We start from the raw sequence: 18,042 nt of genomic DNA on the forward strand, positions 1-18,042 counted from the left end.
CTGCCCTACTTTTCTAATACTAAGTCTGTGTGACTGGGTGTCTTTTAAACCCCCTCACATACCAAGCAAATGCTATTTTTACCTTAGATGGGACTTCAAATTATGGACAGATTCTGAGTGACTTTTTAAAGACATCTTAAGTCATCGGATGTGTTTTATGGTTTCATTGTTTCTTTGGTTCAACATTATGGTGATTTCTACACAAATTGAGCCCGGGTCATTCGTCAGCCCACTTTTCTTATGCTTAATATTGGTAAGTCGTTATTGATGAATAATGGTTGCCAAAGATTAGTAATACTAAGCAAGTGTTTAGTAATATTTAAGCAGTTATATAACCTCTAACTAAAAGTTATTTTGAGGACTTTGAGTAGTCAGTGCAAATGTATAGCTGTTTACTGTAACAGTAACTGTTTCCCCATCCTGACCTTGGCTGCATTAGAAGGTTTGGATTCAAGGCTGAAGAAGCATGTGACAGCCTGAGGGATTAAACCAGATGCATAAAATTCTTAGGCAGTCAGAATCATGTTGCTCCTCCACAGCCAGAGAATGGTATCTGGGTTAAGTCATAGGAGGCAACGTAGAGCAAGAATATAGCTTGTGGAAAATAAACAGTCAGAGGACAGAGAAATGTTCAATTACATTTTAGTTGTATATTGCTTTCAACAATGAACAATGTCACATAGAAGTTTTACATATATTTATCCTCATGAACAAGCCAGAGGTGCCATTGATCAGGAAATATCCCTGAGACGATATGAGGAAGAAACTTTCCTCAGGAACCAGACTCAAAAATGAACCCATCATCATCTGTGTGACATCTGGGTGACTTTCTTGCTTGATATCTGAATTAGTACAAACTAATCTGGTTTCAAATTCTGCCCACTGCTTTCTAATATTGTTGTAAAGAATAATCACAAATTATGAAAGAACTCTGAGAGCATTTTATAAGAATACAGGTTAACTCCTGATTTATTTGCAAACACAATTTAATACACCTGGTTCAAAATGACCCACATTTAGTACTTGGTGAAATCCAGTACTGAATCAATCAATCAATCAATCAATCAATCAATCAATCAATCTATCTATCTATCTATCTATCTATCTATCTATCTATCTATCTATCTTTCTTTCTTTCATTCTTTCTTTCTTTCTTGTTTTTTAATTTTGATGTAATATAAATATAACACTTTAGCTATACTGTACTTCTGATCAGCGGCAACAACCTCACAATATTTTACAGTGCACAACTGGTTTATATTTACACTACATGAACTGACCATGCTCTATATCACTTAATGTATTCATTCGAGTTTAATATACATAACAACAGTTACTAACAACAGTTAGTTTAGAGACATATTTTTATGTAAACTATACAGTATAGTAATATTTATAGTAATAACTTTGTTTTATGAGGAGTATAAAGCAATTGTGGTTTCCAAACTGCACAATACAAAAGCTGATTGTTTAAACTGGACAAATGCCCAAATATGCTATCTCTAGCAAGCTAATATTAAAAGGTATCAACAACATAACAAATATTGTCAGTCATTATACTTGTTACCAAACAATAGAAAACAATAGAAATAGAAATATATAGATAGAAAAGTGCATTGTATCTAAGCTAAAAAATTTCACATATTTGCATTGCATTTATTTGAACAATTTTCACTTTTTATCGTGTTTCTTTCTGTTTTAGTTCTACTCTGTAACGATTTAGCAGACCTTCAAAAAAGTTGAGCAATTATTTACGAACAGATAGTTATTATGAAAATGTGTATCTATAATCGTTTTTTTCCCCTCAAATGCTGTAAAGGCTGGCGTGGTACTTCAATCCCTGAGTGTCTGCATCAGAACGCTTCCACCTCATCCAGACTTTGTCCTTGATGATGATGACTATGCTTTAGTATTGTTAAGTAAGTAGCACTTAGACATTTACTACAAGTGCTACAGGCCTCGAAACCCAGCAGAACGCAACTTACTCTACTAACTCTACTAACTGATCCACAAGCAGCATGTGAATATGATTACATAATGTATGCAACAAAATGTATGCAACACAAACCTTTCTAAAATTAGCCCTTTTTATTAGTACACTAGCAGAATGGAAATCGACCTATGGGACATTTTCAATCAGTACATACAAATGAATTATTTTAGCACTATCGAAAGTCTGAAATAAAATGAGTCAGGACACTGTTGGCTTTCAGTCTGAGGTGTTTTTGCCTTTCTTCGGATTATCTTACACAGAGGCGTTGAAGGCTTCAAATTAACGGTACATGCTTATGAACAAGCACTTGGGGGATCTCAGAGAGCAGAAATGAGTTTGATATCATCATTTGCTTTGAGGATTTAAATTTTTTTTGTTTTTTGGAACTTTTCTTTGAGTATATTGACACTGGAAAGCTATGTAGAAACAGAAATCGTTATAAAAGACTACAAATTCCTAAAATCCTGAGTGTCTACTTTCATATAAGCTTCATATTAACCACCACTGTGGTGTGTGTGAGATGACGAAGAGTGTTTCTGGTAAAAAAGAGTTAAAACATAACACTATAAAGCTGATATTTTCTGCTACTTTTAGTAAAATAGCGAAAATAGTGTAGTTTACGTTTTGAGCTCACGCCATATAACACAATAAAGCATATGCTTTCAAACCATTTTTTTTTTATTTATGTTCAAATGGACCCAAAAGTTTTCACATACACACCTCAATTTTCATTTTAAAGCTGAAGAGGAAACGCATGAGACGGTGACACGGACAGAAACATGATGGAGCTTGTGCAGCTATAAAAGCACAGAATCAATAGCATAAACATTTAATAATACTGAATAGGAATGCCTGAGCGATCGCATCAGGGCTGTTATTAAGATGTAACATAAAAAAAAGCATAGAGGAAGAAAAAAAAAGTTCAGGATGCACTTAAATCTTTAATGCTGAGGTCGATGTGAAACATAAGTAAAGTATTAAGCTTGGCCACTTATAGCAGATTAGATGCATCGGTTGAGGTTTTGCTTAATATCGCTTCAGCCATGCATTCACAAAATAAAGTACAAAAAAAAAAAGGTGTATTTTTATCATAAACATACCCTAAACGACTTGTCTGTACATTGCATAGTAATTTCAATCTTTTACACATGTGATGCTTTGGCCCTCAAAGACTCTATACGTGCACATGTATGCAGTGGCGTAAAAAATGAGCAAACATTTGAGCACATGGTGACGCTTCAGGACAAGCCATACTAAACAGCAAATTAATAATTTTTTGAATATAGCCATTAATTAATGGAATACGATGGGTTATCGTGGGTTATAAAACATTGACAGTTCAGTCAAGACAACAGAAAAGGCATAAGGAGTGAATTACAGCATTCTGTCAGACTAATAAAACTGCAGACATTGTAAATCATGAATACAATGAATATCCACTAGCTAACATGTACCAGATGTTAAAGTTTCATTTCAAGGCGATTTTTGTGCTTCTCATAAAATACCAATCAACAACAACCAAAAAAAAAAAAGGGGGGGGGGGGGTTGTTCCTTGAGTAAATTGTTACAGGGGAGTGTGTCGGGTATTTGTAAGTGGGAAGAGGAATGAAAAGAACACGATTATGATTGAAATACAGAGGGGGAGGAGAAAGAGGAAGAAGAACAGAGGTAAAGAGAAGGAGGAAGGCCATATGTTCGTCCACCATTTTCCTTCGCTGGGGTGGATGTCTGAAGCAGTCGGGGTATCTGCTGGGTTACAGTGACAAATCACCAGCGGCCTAACCTGAGAAACGCTTTCCTTTAGGACAGAGCAGAGAAAAAGAGAAAGGGAAGAAGAGGAAAAGGATATGAAAAAAAAAAATACTGCTCAAGTAAGCCATAATAAACATGGACTAATCAGCTAATTATTGTTCCTATTTTTTATGATACAAAGCTGGAACAGAAATATGAATTAACTACTATATGTTATGAAGCTTCACTTAGTTTGTAAAAGTTAATTAGTCGCTCCTCTTTACAGCTTTTCAAAGTTGCAGCAGATTTGGGTCGAGACGTCATTACGGCACACGATCAACCACAGCTCTCTTCGATGCACGTGCATTCGACATGAGCACCTTAGCTATCTTAGAAAGTAATGTCATGTTTGACTTCACTGAGAGGATTTTAAACATAGAATCCTGTGCTTGCAATTTTAACTATTCAAGTAGTTTTCAAACATACATTAAATAAAAAATAAAAAAATGAACATGCTTCAATAGCGCCATTGCTTCCTCACCGTTCATTAAAGGCCAATGGGTCAATCCAGTATAACCTGTACAACACAATCTATTTTGACCTTCTTCCTATGTTGTTTGCCATTTACCTAATATATGTTCGTTTCCTGTAATGTTGTTCATGATAATCACTGTATCAGTTAACACACAATATGCTGTAGGTTCTAAATATGCAATATGCAGCGTTGAGCCGTCAAATCAAAGGATTAAATCGGAAATGAGTTGATTCAATGATTTAATTGAAGGCAAGTCAATTCCGAAGCTTGGGAGTCTATAGCAAATACAAACAGAAAAGGATTCGTCTCATGCAAACAATACAAATTCAACTTCTCAACGTTACAGCTAATGAGACAGTGGATATTGGTTTTACTCTGAACTTTGACTTACTCAAAATGAACGAAATCACAGATTGAATAGCAACGATTCAGAATTAGTCCCTTGATAAGATATAACATTTTGGATGAAATTACAGTGTATAAAAATGTGTTAGAAATTTTGGTATTTGACCTGGTATTTAACTCATCCTAGTTACAGGAGTAACAAAATAATTAGTGCTGCTCTAATTACATTTAGTCTGATTATGAAGTTTAAATATAACACAAGACTGTTAAAATCATTAAATAATTTAGCATACAATAATAATAATAATAATAATAATAATAATAATAATAATAATAATAATAATAAACCTCTAGTATGGTTCTGTTGGGTGAGCGATGAGGACTCAGTCTCAGATTCCAGCGGTGGTTCCTGTGGCTCTGTCCGCCATCATCCTCGCTCTCTGTAGTGTCTTGCCTGGTTACTCGCTGGCGCCTTCGCTTCCGAGAGCTGATTCTCTGCAGAGAGCCCACCACCTGTAGTCTGAACCCGTAGGAACATACTAAACCAACAGGGCATTTTTTTTATGTTTAATGTTCTGCAAACTGTTTTACAGCAAGCTAGTAATGTAACTGACCTGGCCATGACATGAAGCAGAGTTAAGTACAAAAGTTAAGTTCAGCTCCACTGCAACAAGCAGAGTACTTCAAAAACATGATTAAGAAAAATCACTCACAAGAATGGGACCTAATTAGATGGATTTAGTGGGGTTTAGTGTTATAATTCCAGGGCTATCAAGTATCACACACTGAGAGTGACAGTCACTCATTTGGGTCTTTTGTCACGCTCTACCGCCACACATTGTATTTGTCACGCAGAAAAACTGACTATTTATCATATATTTAATATGCCGCAGCGCCCAAAACGTATCTCTATGGAACCGGGCAGAAATCAAGCGCGTCTTCCCTGGAGTTCTTAGTCTAGCCTGACACTTATCAGCCAATCAAAAAAAAGACTACAAAATAGCCAATCAGAAAATAGCACTATTGTATCTGGGTAAGATTTAACACAACATCCAATGGAAAAAAACAGATCCTGGAATTGTTCAGCATCATCCTCGTTCACCCTTAGAGAAAACCACTGGAGCTGCGAGCAACACTTTGAGCACAGAGTAAGTCATGATCTCCTGTTGTAATGTTACAACAAATTCACAAATTCACTTGTTTGACACAAACAATGACATTTTGACTGCTGTTAGAGAAAATTTCCTAGATAATCAGCATCAGTGTTTCATGAGTGTCTGTAACTTAGCCAACAGTTTTACAGCCTGTTCACGGACAACACCTGCTCAGAACAAGTAGTCTAGACAAGTGGATCTCAAACTGGGGGCACTGACATGGTGCCAGGGGGCCCCGGCTCACTGACAACACCTGCTCAAAACATGTAGTCTAAGCCAGTGGTTCTCAAACTGGAGATGTCACACTTGCCTGTCTTCAAAACTTGAGAGCCCTGTAATTCAATCCCCTAGCCATAACCCAAGCACATGTCTGACTGAATGTCTGACTGCTAATAACTAAATGCTAACAATTAGCCACGGAGAATCAGAACGCTGATGCTAGCTTCCAGTAACAAGCAGAATACCTGGCTAACATTAGGTCACCCAGGAAGTGTAAAATATAATCATCATTAATAATAACCACCTGTGTATATCTGCATCTGTATGTTTTTACTGCTAAGCGCTTAAATGACCGTGCAGGCAAAAGCTAAACACTAAAGTGCTAAAATCGACCAGGCTTTATACAAAGCTCTGATGCTGGCCGCTGAATACTTCTGTAAAATGATACGAGAATAAGTTCACTTAGGATAAATAAAATATAATTTCATATTAATGAATAATGTCAATCATCACCAAACACATTAAATCTGCACCTACTCGCTCTCTCTCTCGCTCTCTCTCTCTCTCTGCCTTTTAAAAAAAAAAAACTGCATGGATTTACATCAATTTAAACAACACACATGATCAGGAATGACTGGCCAGACTGGCCAGACTCCATTATCTTTTCCTTAATAATGAGGCGATTAAAAGAAAAGTGCTATTAAAGTTCTGAAAGCTTGAAAGTCTGACATCATTATGGTTCGTGTGGGTGAAAATAACTACCTACAGTAAGACTTTTGAACAACTTTGGTATTCTGAGTGCATGGAGAGCATATTTGATGACTAGTGTGTGAGTCATTTACCTGGTGTCTGCATCCTCTACGTCTGCATCTGCATCGCTCTCTCGCTGAGGATCGGACTGGACGCACTCCTCCTGCAACATGAGTCATAGGCATGAGCAAACACACACTTCTACAACTCCACTCGAAATATCACTTGCTCTTTCACTCTCTCACACACACACACACACCTGCACACATACTCAACTACACACACCTACACATACTGTACATACTCACCTACACACACACCTACACACACATTCACCTACACACCTACACCTACACACACATACACACCTACACACACACTCACCTACACTCACATATACACACACCCACACACATTCACCTACACACCTACACACACACTCACCTACACACACACATACACACACACCTACACACACACACACCTACACATACACACACACCTACCTCAGTGCCATAGCCCTCTGAGTATCTGGCCATTATTACCCTGTTTTTCCCACATTCCTTACACTTCAGGCTGCTTTCCTGGAACAGTCGCAGAACACAGTTGTGACACAACAAACAGTACGGTGTGCTCTTTAAACACAGTATTAATTGTTGTGTCTTTCAGAAAATAGTGACCCATCACCATAACCATCAGACACTTCATTTTGGGGAAAGAAATCGTACCCAATGCACCTTAGCTAACATATAGCTAACACACCCAAGTGTGTTAGCCTGAAACGCACAGAATATGTTTTTAATGAAATATTTGTGATGTGATTTTTTTGTTGGTCACTTGATGCTATTTTTTCATTGTTTCCATAATTCCTGTGAGAAGTTAGTGATTATGTGACACTATGACATAGTGGGACGTTTCTAGCTCAGCTACAGTGGCCTTTCATAAGACCGACAACCATCTTGTCGCAGCTTGTTAGTAATCTATGAGGAATTGGCATCAAAAGTGAATCTTTAAGAGCTGTTGAGTAATGCAGACAGATGAGATGAAAGGAGAGCTAAACAGACTAAATGACTAAAGCACTGCTGCATCAATCTTTGTAGGCAGAGGCAAGGGCTAAATGGCTCTGGAGCCACTATTGGCATGTAGGTAAATAGCATGGTGGGTGATGTAGGAAATGTTAACCAAATTGAAAATATACCCACATAATAAACATCATTCATTACAAAACATAATTAATTATAAATACCAGTGAGTCAGTGTGTAGCTTATGACCCTTACCAAAATTGATCCAAGTAAAATTTAAATTTTATCATATCCTTCAGTCATGCTGGATTCAGGTGGGAATAAATAAATACCACAGTTTATAATGCCAAACTTGGAGTGCTGATTCACAAGCCCTTATGCCATGCCACAACTTTCATTCCACACCTCTTCAAACCCTCTCATCCAACACCACGTCATTCTATGTTCCTTTTCCTTCATCCCTTCATCCAGCATGTCACATCATTCAATGCCCCACCATCCCATCACCTCATTCCACATCTCCCCATGTCAGCTCATCCCATATCTCATCAATCCACCTACATTCCATATCAATCACACACCAGCCTTAACCCACATCACCCCTTCCTACACCCTGATATTCCATCCCCCTCACACACACACTTACAGATTTTGCTTGGCTATGTATGTATGTATGTATATATATATATATGTGTGTGTGTGTGTGTGTGTGTGTGTGTGTGTGTGTGTGTGTGTGTGTGTGTGTGTGTGTGTGTGTGTGTGTGTGTGTGTGTGTGTGTCTGTGTTGGGGTGCATTACGGGTATGAGCTCATTTTATAGAAGCATTTTACTCACACATTTTAAACAGGGACAAATTTCTCTCTCTCTCTCTCTCTCTCCTTCTTCTCTCTCTATCTCCCCCTCTCTCTCTCTCCTTTTCTCTATCCTTTGCTCTCTCTCTCTCTCCCTCCTTCTCTCTCTCTTTACTGTATCTCTCTCTCCCTCTCTCTCTCCCCCTCTCAGACCCTGACACCTGATTAATTTCTTATTGAAGTTAGCACATATTCATCTAGAGTCCATGAATAGTGAAAAAAGTGAATGTCAATCATCCTCACACACACACACACACACACACACACACACACACACACACACACACACACACACACACACACACCTCTGTACCTCACAGTCATGGTCAGAGTTGTCAGAGAACTGGCCACTGGAGTCTCTTCGCCTTGTCACCTCCATTCCAGTCTTCCTTGCTCTAACATAGACCTTTATAGGACGCAGTCACATTCAAAGAGTTTCTTTATCATTAATAGCAGACTTATTACTATTTAAAGTACGTAATGAAACGTCATTACGTAAATCATTACGTAATCCAGCTCTATGATTAAGATTAAGAGTCTATTGAGTCATTCTAGCAGCAGATACAGCCTTTAAACTAAAGAGTGTAGTAATTATAGAGAAAATAAAACAAGCACAGATCACAAAAAAAGGTCAACTTGTAGGTAAACTTGTTCATACCTTAAGCTTGGGTTATTGTGAAGATATCATCACTTTGGAGCAAAATATCACTTCGAGTGGGAGTCAGAAATAAAGCAACAAATAAATCACGACGGATCTTCTACCCTTGGAGTGAAAACGGAAGCTCGCGATACTCCTAAAAGGTTTGACATTGTAGTCGGTGACAACGTGATAGAGCCAGAGAGCACGTCGTGAACGCGCGTGCCATAAATAAAAATTCCCAAAACAGGGAACGTGACCGCGCACGACTGTGTGGGAGGAGATAAAACGCGCATGCGCAGTTACAGCCTATAGTTAACTCGGCAGTCGGCATGGCAGTGTGCTAAATATTGTGTACTGTTGTGTGCATGGTATATAGCTGATAGATAGATTTTTTTTGGACAATAGCCCTTATTTTTTTTTATTATTAAATTCCAATCATCTAAAGCTGGAAAAAGGCTACAAAGTGTTTAAAAATTATACTCAATTCTACTAAGAAATTAAATTAGTGCTATTTTTTATGTTTTGGTATATATATTTTAGTATTATATAAAAATGACCAAAACATATATACTAAAATGTGTGTGTGTGTGTGTGTGTGTGTGTGTGTTTTTAAAAAAAATTTAATACATATATAATTCTTTATTTTATTTATTTTTATTTTATTTTATTTCATTTTTAATTGAAGAATTGTTTCTGCTTGGTAAAACCTTTTTCCTGTTGAATGTTTTTCATGCAGTGCTCAGTATTAGACTCTATGAGGTTGCACTGATGATCCCATTTCTTTAAGGCAGAAGCAGTAGCACTAACAATAATTCAGCAGCCACCAAACCTGCCTTTAACCACCGAAACAACGGTTTAAAACCATCTCGTCATCATATGGACAGGTGAAGAACGGAAAATTTTGACTAGGGTTTTCAACTGTCCAGTTCTTGATGTGTCTTGTGCTGTTGTACCTCAAGAAAATGGGATGTTGTGCATTTTGTGATGTGTTTCTGCTCACCATGGTTGAAAATAGTCATTATTTCAGTGGTTGGTAGACATTTCTTGTCCTGTCTGTCAGAGAAAGAGGGTGCTTTAGAGACAGGATCAGAGATCTCGCTTCCATTTGACCTCTTGCTCTAGACACTGGTGCTGGTGCCACTGGATAATTATGCATCATTATGTATCATTATGGGGCAGATCTGTATGAGCGATGTCTATCACCTCCCATGGGTTTTCAAGTACTGTACTTTAAATGTGAAACATGAAAAGGAGTTGACTACAGGGGTGGAAAAGTATAGTGTGATTATAATTTAAATATAAAATAGAGAATATAAGATTTTCCCTTCTATAACGGCATACTGTATGGTTAAAAAGTGCAATTGTGTTAAAATTTTAATACATTTCCTGAATTTATCTACTTGTTATGTTAATAAACTCTTATGCTTCCTAGCTGACTAACAACTTAACTAACTGTTTATGTGGGCCTTGCAATTGTCATGAAATGGCTTTTCTATTTATCATTTATTTTATTATTATAATTTAATGTGATAATGATACTGCATTTTCTGAAGTGTTTCGTGTAATCATAAGACAGACTAAAGAAGATTTTTGTAATGAAATAAATGATTATAAAGTGTAAAGAGTATAGACAATCTAAAGTGCTTATAATTCATTCTATATGAACAAAATGATAAAAAAAATAAATGTTATACATCCGAGTTGAAATATTACAAGACAGTGACTATGTCTATACTGGATGCGGCTAGGTTTTAAATCTTTCTATTATGTATGGCTTAAATAAGCAACATATAGCTGAATAAAATGGATTTACTCTGTGGTCTCATGTCTATTTCCCAAATGAGTGAGATTTGCAGACTGCAAGCCTATTAGTCCTGGTCAACTGATTTAACTGAATAGCTTCAAAACATCATAGCATGTATATATATATGTATACATGCTATAAGAACCTGCGTCACACAAACTACCTTGACACACAAATGTCTTTATAGTAGGGATTAGTGAAATGCTTTTCATTGCACTTCATTTGGATGAAATAACACGTGAAAGTGAAAACATCTGGACGAGTGCACAAGTAAAATGAAATGCTCTAGGTGTTCTATGACAACAGTGTTTGACAACCAAGCATTGAAGGTCAGAATAAATATTTTGGGTTGCTAACTGCCCAAGACTAATATCATAAGAGATGAAGGGGAAGCAGTGTGTGCTCAAGCAGTACAGTATGTACTTGTATGTGTAAAAGTGTCTAATACAAGTGCTGTGTTTCAAATTAATAAAGTTATGTATAACTAAATGTCGACACACCAATGTATTTAAGATCATTTATAATCATTGTGTCTAGCAGTCTATGAAATCTCAGTTAAATCATTAGTTCACTGTTGATTTCTTGAATCTGATTGGTCAGTGGGTGTTGATTAATGTTCTATAACAAAAGCTTTGAAAGTATAGCCTTGCTGGGTTTAGGTTAATGCACTCAACCTTAAACATTATCGTATCTATGGTTAGAACTGATTAGTTAATAAGAATTTGTGGTAAGTGAATAATTGATTGTAGCTGCTAAAACATAACAGGAACCAACATCAAATGTAATAAATTATGTGTAATGTGTAATTATGGGAAATTCCTGCTGTATAAAAAGAATAGAACACTTAAGGATCTGCACTCTACATGTGTTGGACCACCAGATTGTGGATTATTATTTTTATAGCAGCAAACCCCCATGTATTTAATGCCTTATTTAATGTATTGTCCGTATTTGGAATTTTTTATTAATCAGTGCAGTTTGGTTTGAGTTTTTAGTTTTGTCCAATGTACATTTAAACTTCCAGATTGTTCACTCAATCCAAATGGAAGGCTTGGACAGGCTCCGAGGCCATAAAAATGAAAAGCGACGAACAGAGAGAGAACGAGAGGCTCTTAGTTTGGGTGAGAAAGAGGGTGGAGATGTACAGAAAATGATAGCACAGTTGTGTATACTCAGGGAGCAATATAAACAGGAGATGCTGGTGTGATAAGGAAATTAAGGGAAAGGGCGCAACTCAAATAAGCACGGACTGATGCCCATATAGACCACTGATTTAAAAAGCTACTCAAACACAGCTACTGAAGAGTGGAGGACTAAACTGGTGGCTGAGGGTTAGCTTCAGGGCTTTAAAGCTACACAACATTCTGGAGAGTGTTCAAGACAGGACATAATACAAATAGATTATGCTTGCTTCTAAAAACAACATGGACTGGACATCTGAGTAAGCAGATTTGAATTTTGGATCACGATTTCTCTGAAAACGTCCAGAAACTGCTTAGGGTTGGAGGCTGGTAAGGCTTGAATGCTTATTTGAACACTTTTAACTGAGTTTTGGATAGTGTCTAGAAGAATTAAGCTAATACTTGGAAGATGTCTCAAGATGAAACAAAGAAAATTGTATAGCTTCAAAAAGAGAAAATAATTGTTTGCTCCACTGGAATCTGAATGAATCTGTAAATAAAACTGAAAGCAACTCTGGCTTTTAATAAATACAAATTATTTAAACATTTGTAGTAACCTTGCCAAGAAGCACCGATGAAACAGTTTGAATACTCTAATTCTGAGCAATGCTGGCCTTCTTTTGTCAACCGCACTCCTCGACTAAAGCTCAACACTTTAGATTTTTCTGATTTGTGGGATGAAGAGGATCTGGACCTGGGCATTGTTGATGATGACCATTTCCAAAGCAATGTGCCGCCCATGCAAAACTCAGGATGCCATTCATATCCTACAGCACCTCCACACGCACCACCACTGGCTCCTCCTCTTCCTCCTCCTCTTCTTCCTCCTTCTCCTCAGTTGAATCCTCTGGGTTTGGGATCAGCCCGTCGAACCCTGAGGCTCCACTGGAAAGAGTTGTTGAATTTGCAGCCCCTGCCGAGAGTCAGCCGTTTTGGCTCGCAGTCCATTTGGGCTGCTTTGGAGCCAGTCCATCTGGACACCAACAGACTAGAATATCTGTTCGAAAGCAAGAGTAACAGTAATAAGACTCTTTCTGCACTGAAGGGTGGAACACGGGTGAGATTCTTAATAATGTGAAGAGATGAAAACTGTGTATATGCACTGACTATTTTATACAAGCAAAGAACAAAATTTTAAGTAGAGACAAGTGCATTAGCATTAAATGCCCTATTGCCTACTAAAGACTGAATAAATATCTCTGTCTATATGTTTCACTCTAACAGAATCAGCTGTGCGTGTCTGTATTGGGTGTGAAGCGGAGTAACATCATTACTATAGCACTGAGCAGCCTGCCTCCTCCCCATTTGCTCCCTCCAGCTATCTACAGTATGGACTCCAGTGTTCTGGACAGGGAGGATGTACAGGTAGAATCCCTAATGCTTTATTGTCTGAAATCATTCTTTAAAGAGCCACAAATATCCAAATGACAGAGCTGCTATTTCACAGGAGGGTGATAAATTGTTCTATGACCATTAGCATCATACTTTCTATAGATGAAAATTGAGGTATTTGGAAAATATAGTGTACAATGATTTGCTAATTCCATGATCGTTTAGTGGTTCACATTTTTCTCTCACACCCACAGGGTTGGGGGTCTGATTCCTGTATTTACCCTGTTTTCTTGTTCTCCCTGGGGGGTTTTCTTGTTCTTCCTTTCCGGTTTCCTCCCCATTTAAAGAATGGCATCTCTTAATTGTCTGTATTATGTAAATGTGTGTGTGTGAGTGATTGTGCCTTGTAATGGGTTGGCACTCCAGGGTGTCCCCTACCTTGTGCCCAGAATCTCCTGGGATAAAGGAACTGAATGTTTGAATTGGTACCTGAATACCTGAAAAAGTGATTTCTTGTAATAACATCATGAATAATGAAGAAAAATGGCATTTTCCTTGTACCTCAATGTTGAATCTGATTCTTTTATACAAATTCCATATCTAAAGGATTTGCAGATGTACATAGGTGTTGTGATTGTGTGAATTATTTGAAATACTTCATTTGCTTTTCTGACCTGTTTCAATGTAGACTAATTTAAGGTTGTGTACCTCGAATTCGAGGTTTCTGGAACAACAGAGGTACATTTTCACTGAGCAAAGAAAAAAATAGCGACTAATTAATACAGCAAGAACTTTTTGTCTTCTAATCTTCAGTTGTAAATTAAGCTGAATGAAGCTTCTTTTGATGGATGTTAACATTATGTATTTATCTTTATGTAGAATGTATAACTTTTGCTCAAATTCTATCCTACAATTTGTTTTACTTCTATTATTACATGAAAAAAGCTGAACTATTGTTTTAATGCACAAGAATGATGAAATCTTCTGTGTAAAATTAAGACATTAATCGTTTTTTAATGCAGAGGATTCAGTGTCTGGTCCCAACTGAAGAAGAGCTGAAATTGATTAAGGAGGCAAAATCTCAGGCACCACACTGTCCTCTGGCCCTTGCTGAGCAATGTCTCCTCACCATGGGCAATGTCACACACCTGAGCTCTAGGCTGCAACTTTGGGCATTTGCACTAGACTACGACACACTGGAGAAGGTAAGGTTTCCATCCCTTTTTATTTTTATGAGTGATTATTTAAAATGCTTTCAGCTACCGTAGAAACCGCTAGTTTTTAGTTGTTTTATAGATAGCATAGTTGTATATGACATATACTGCTTTACGCATTCTGCAAACCTATTGTACGTTCTTGCTCGCAATCCAAATAAGAGAATTGTCATCAAAGTGACACACTTTGATGATAATTTGCCTGTAATCTGTTCATATCTAGATGACTCTGGAGTCACCATGTGGCACAATCCAGTTTTTCTGCTCATTTTCATTTTCTATTGACTCTACAGTATATAAATAAGGTGCCATATCATGTTATATATTTTTTCTAAATAAGATTTTTTTTCATGGTTAAAAAACAAATTCTTTCGAATTTTCCCAGTGATGCCTTCTTGTTTATAAAGTGTGGCTGCAATTAGTTTTTTTTAATCTGAAATTGTTTCACGCATTACTTAAATGTTTTTGTAAACAGGAAATTGCTGAGCCTCTCTTTCATCTCAAGCTTGCAATGGAGCAGCTGGCAACCAATCATACGTTCCACTGTATACTTGCAACTGTACTCGCCATTGGAAACTGTCTTAACGGCTGCAAGGTGAGATATTATCATATTCGTTTTTCTAGATGCACTTAGTGGTGTCCGTCTACTACGAAAATATATCCGCAAACTACTTAAAAACACTTTTGCAACTATGGGAAACTGTGTCATTAACTATGTAAAATACTGAAATGAATGCGATCTCGACTTGTGTTGAAAAACAGATCCTTGGAGGATAAACCTGTTAAAAAAAAGACTAACAGACAGTGCTAATGTTAAATGATATACATATACATATGTCTTCTAATTATGAGTACCTTAAGTTGTTTTTACATATCACTTAGTTAGATTATTTAAAATTCAAGCAAATCATGGTGTGATCTCATGTATCACATATACATCATATGTATATTCTGCTTCTCTAGGCTCGGGGGTTTGAACTTAGCTACCTAGGGAAGCTCTCGCATGTAAGGGACACACACAGTCGGCAGCCTCTTCTACACCACGTGTGTGTGTTACTCTTGCAGCTTTACCCACAATCCTCGGACCTGTACTCTGACATCACCGCCGTCACCCGGGCCAGTAAGGTAGTGTGTGTGTGTGTGTGTGTGTGTGTGTGTGTGTGTGTGTGTGTGTGTGTGTGTGTGTGTGTATGTGTGTGTGGGTGTGTGTTTCTATTTTGATGCCTTTACCCTGTACAAAATTATAAAAAAAAATTCATTTTTATTCTATTGTATTCTATGACATATGTTTGTATCTATGTATAATTCTGCTTGTATAAACAGGAAGCATTAAGACACAAAAAGAGAACATTTTATTCATGTTATACTTTTAACAAACACCTAATGACTGTTACAACACTGATTAATTACCATCGATACTAATGATATTTGGTCATGCTTTGGTCTGTTAGTGTGATTACTCGCAAGTCAAATCCAGTCTCTCTGCTCTGGAGTCCCATTGCAAAGCATCATGGGAGCAGCTGAATGTGTTGAATAAAGAAGGTGTGAAAAAAGGAACAGGGCGAGGAGATGGGGTTGAGCAGAAGGGTATTAGTGAGGCATGCCTCTACCACAGACTGCCACAGTTCCTGAAGGAGTGCAATGAAAGGCTAAAGGTGCTTAGAGCTGTGCATCGGCGTGTCATCAACAGGTAGTCCTGAAGATACAAAAAAAATGTTCAAACATGATTTTTTTCTCTTACTCACTTCTGTCTCTCTTTCTGTCTCTCTCAACCTCCCTCTTCTCTCTCTCTCTTCTTCTTGCTTACTGCTGCCTTTCTCACTCTCTCTCTCAATCTCTCTGTCAGATTTCACTCATTCCTCCTGTACCTGGGATACTCACGTTCCATGGTGCGGGAGACGAGCGCGGATGCGTTCTGCAAAACTGTCAGCGATTTTGCATTAGAGTACAGAGCTGCTCGTCATGCCATTCTCCAGCAGAGAGAGAGGGAACGAGAACGGGAGGAGCGAGAGAAAGAAGAAAAAATACGAAAAGTTTCCTCTTCTACAACCCAAGCTATGCTTAAAGAAAGCCCGGCTCCGGTGAGAATAGGTTCTGCTGTATCTTTCTTGAACATCTGAGGCACTAGAGAATACCTTCCTGTTCTTGTGTATGTGAATGCTCTAACCTTTTAACAAAGTCATATACACTCTGAAAACTAAAGGTTCTTAAACGGTTCTGTGTCAGGGTGTATGGTTCTGAGAAGAATTTTGCAGTGGAAAAAGGTTATTTATACTATATAATGGTTCTATGACATATGACGCCGTATTTGAAATATTTCTCTTATACATTCCGTGTTTCCATTTTGAAACCTGTCCTCTAAAGCATGGAATAACACTTTCCTTCTTCATCTTCATCGTCTCTTCTGCCTCGGCATTATGAATGTTTATTTTTATGTTGGTATGAATGGAAACAATATTATACATCAGCATGTGACCTTGTCGGATGAGCTTCGGTATGCGTGTGCACATGCACAAGAAGGTATCTGGTTTATTCTCACTGCTCCTTGTAGTGAGAATAAACCAGAAGTGGAATTTAAGTGGAAAACTTCAAACTGAAGACTTTCTAACAGGTATCTAACTCTCTCACTCTTTAGGATTGCATGGAGCAGTCAGTGCTAGAGGAGGTCCTGAACACACCTACATCACCCTCTTGTTTTGACCTCCCACGTCAGCGCAGGAGAGGTATTACCAGCACACACCTACACACGTATTTGTGTATCCGAGGGCATCAGAAAAAATCACTAACACTTGAAGGTCTTTTTTCTTTCAGGTTGCTTTCCACGAAGACTAAAGTGGTAAAAGAAACAGCTTAGGATATCTAATCGACTGAACTTTAAACTTAATACACAGCAGTTAAAACAAAGCTGTTGAGAAATACATGAAATTGAACCATTCAGTCATTCGCAGTAAAGATACTTTTTTTTTTTATTATTTCACTTCTATGTATCTGCTTGAATATAAATAAATCTGTTTTCTTTACTAAACTGACTTCCATCTTGTGTTTGTTCAGGATGAGTGTTAAACACAGACAACCTTCTATTTGCTGTACACAATAATTTGCATTTCATTTACACATCAACTTCAATGATGATTATAAATATTACTATTGAGTCAGAGGACAGAAAGTACTCTAGAATATGCTGAGAATATCATGAGTGCCATGAGTTACCCTGACAATCCTGTAATAGTGATTCACAGTCAGCACTTTGTCAGGGGTGTTGAGGTGAAC

At 37.5% G+C, this 18,042-nt stretch overlaps 2 protein-coding genes across 5 annotated transcripts; one reads left to right on the top strand and one right to left on the bottom strand.

The window, feature by feature from the left end:
- Positions 1-2,650: 2,650 nt before the first annotated feature.
- Positions 2,651-9,516, bottom strand: si:ch211-63p21.1. 4 transcript variants are annotated; one of them, XM_027176245.2, is made up of 6 exons: positions 9,260-9,506; positions 8,907-9,007; positions 7,234-7,311; positions 6,820-6,890; positions 4,953-5,124; positions 2,651-3,791 (listed from the first exon to the last, which is right to left on the bottom strand). In XM_027176245.2, exons 3-6 carry the CDS (start codon positions 7,264-7,266, stop codon positions 3,558-3,560), a joined length of 510 nt encoding a protein of 169 aa, XP_027032046.1. In that variant the 5' UTR covers positions 7,267-7,311; positions 8,907-9,007; positions 9,260-9,506; the 3' UTR covers positions 2,651-3,557. The 4 variants fall into 4 exon arrangements, with proteins under 4 accessions (XP_027032046.1, XP_027032043.2, XP_027032045.1 ...); XM_027176242.2 differs by having other exon boundaries at positions 8,915-9,007; positions 9,260-9,505; XM_027176244.2 differs by lacking the exon at positions 7,234-7,311 and having other exon boundaries at positions 8,915-9,007.
- A 1,750-nt stretch (positions 9,517-11,266) lies between these two features.
- si:ch211-63p21.2 (FH1/FH2 domain-containing protein 1) lies at positions 11,267-17,758 on the top strand. The gene is made up of 9 exons (XM_027176251.2): positions 11,267-13,283; positions 13,451-13,591; positions 14,581-14,763; positions 15,248-15,367; positions 15,736-15,897; positions 16,224-16,462; positions 16,619-16,853; positions 17,408-17,495; positions 17,584-17,758. The coding sequence occupies exons 1-9, from the start codon at positions 12,801-12,803 to the stop codon at positions 17,610-17,612; spliced, it is 1,680 nt and encodes a 559-aa protein (XP_027032052.2). The 5' UTR covers positions 11,267-12,800; the 3' UTR covers positions 17,613-17,758.
- Positions 17,759-18,042: the final 284 nt, after the last annotated feature.

This window comes from Tachysurus fulvidraco, chromosome 7, assembly GCF_022655615.1.
Source record: "Tachysurus fulvidraco isolate hzauxx_2018 chromosome 7, HZAU_PFXX_2.0, whole genome shotgun sequence".
In the NCBI taxonomy this organism is placed as follows: domain Eukaryota; kingdom Metazoa; phylum Chordata; class Actinopteri; order Siluriformes; family Bagridae; genus Tachysurus; species Tachysurus fulvidraco.

What these genes read in the sequence shown, in the direction of transcription:
- si:ch211-63p21.2 (XM_027176251.2), top strand. Translation starts at nt 12,801, where the DNA reads ATGAAACAGTTTGAATACTCTAATTCTGAGCAATGCTGGCCTTCTTTT. An exon ending in ACTACGACACACTGGAGAAG is followed by an intron (nt 14,764 to 15,247) that starts GTAAGGTTTCCA and finishes TTTTGTAAACAG; the next exon opens with GAAATTGCTGAGCCTCTCTT. An exon ending in TTAAAGAAAGCCCGGCTCCG is followed by an intron (nt 16,854 to 17,407) that starts GTGAGAATAGGT and finishes CTCACTCTTTAG; the next exon opens with GATTGCATGGAGCAGTCAGT.
- si:ch211-63p21.1 (XM_027176242.2), bottom strand. Translation starts at nt 8,980, where the DNA reads ATGGAGGTGACAAGGCGAAGAGACTCCAGTGGCCAGTTCTCTGACAAC. An exon ending in ACTCTGACCATGACTGTGAG is followed by an intron (nt 7,312 to 8,914) that starts GTACAGAGGTGT and finishes CGACTGTTCCAG; the next exon opens with GAAAGCAGCCTGAAGTGTAA. An exon ending in CCAACAGAACCATACTAGAG is followed by an intron (nt 3,792 to 4,952) that starts GTTTATTATTAT and finishes TCTGTCCTAAAG; the next exon opens with GAAAGCGTTTCTCAGGTTAG.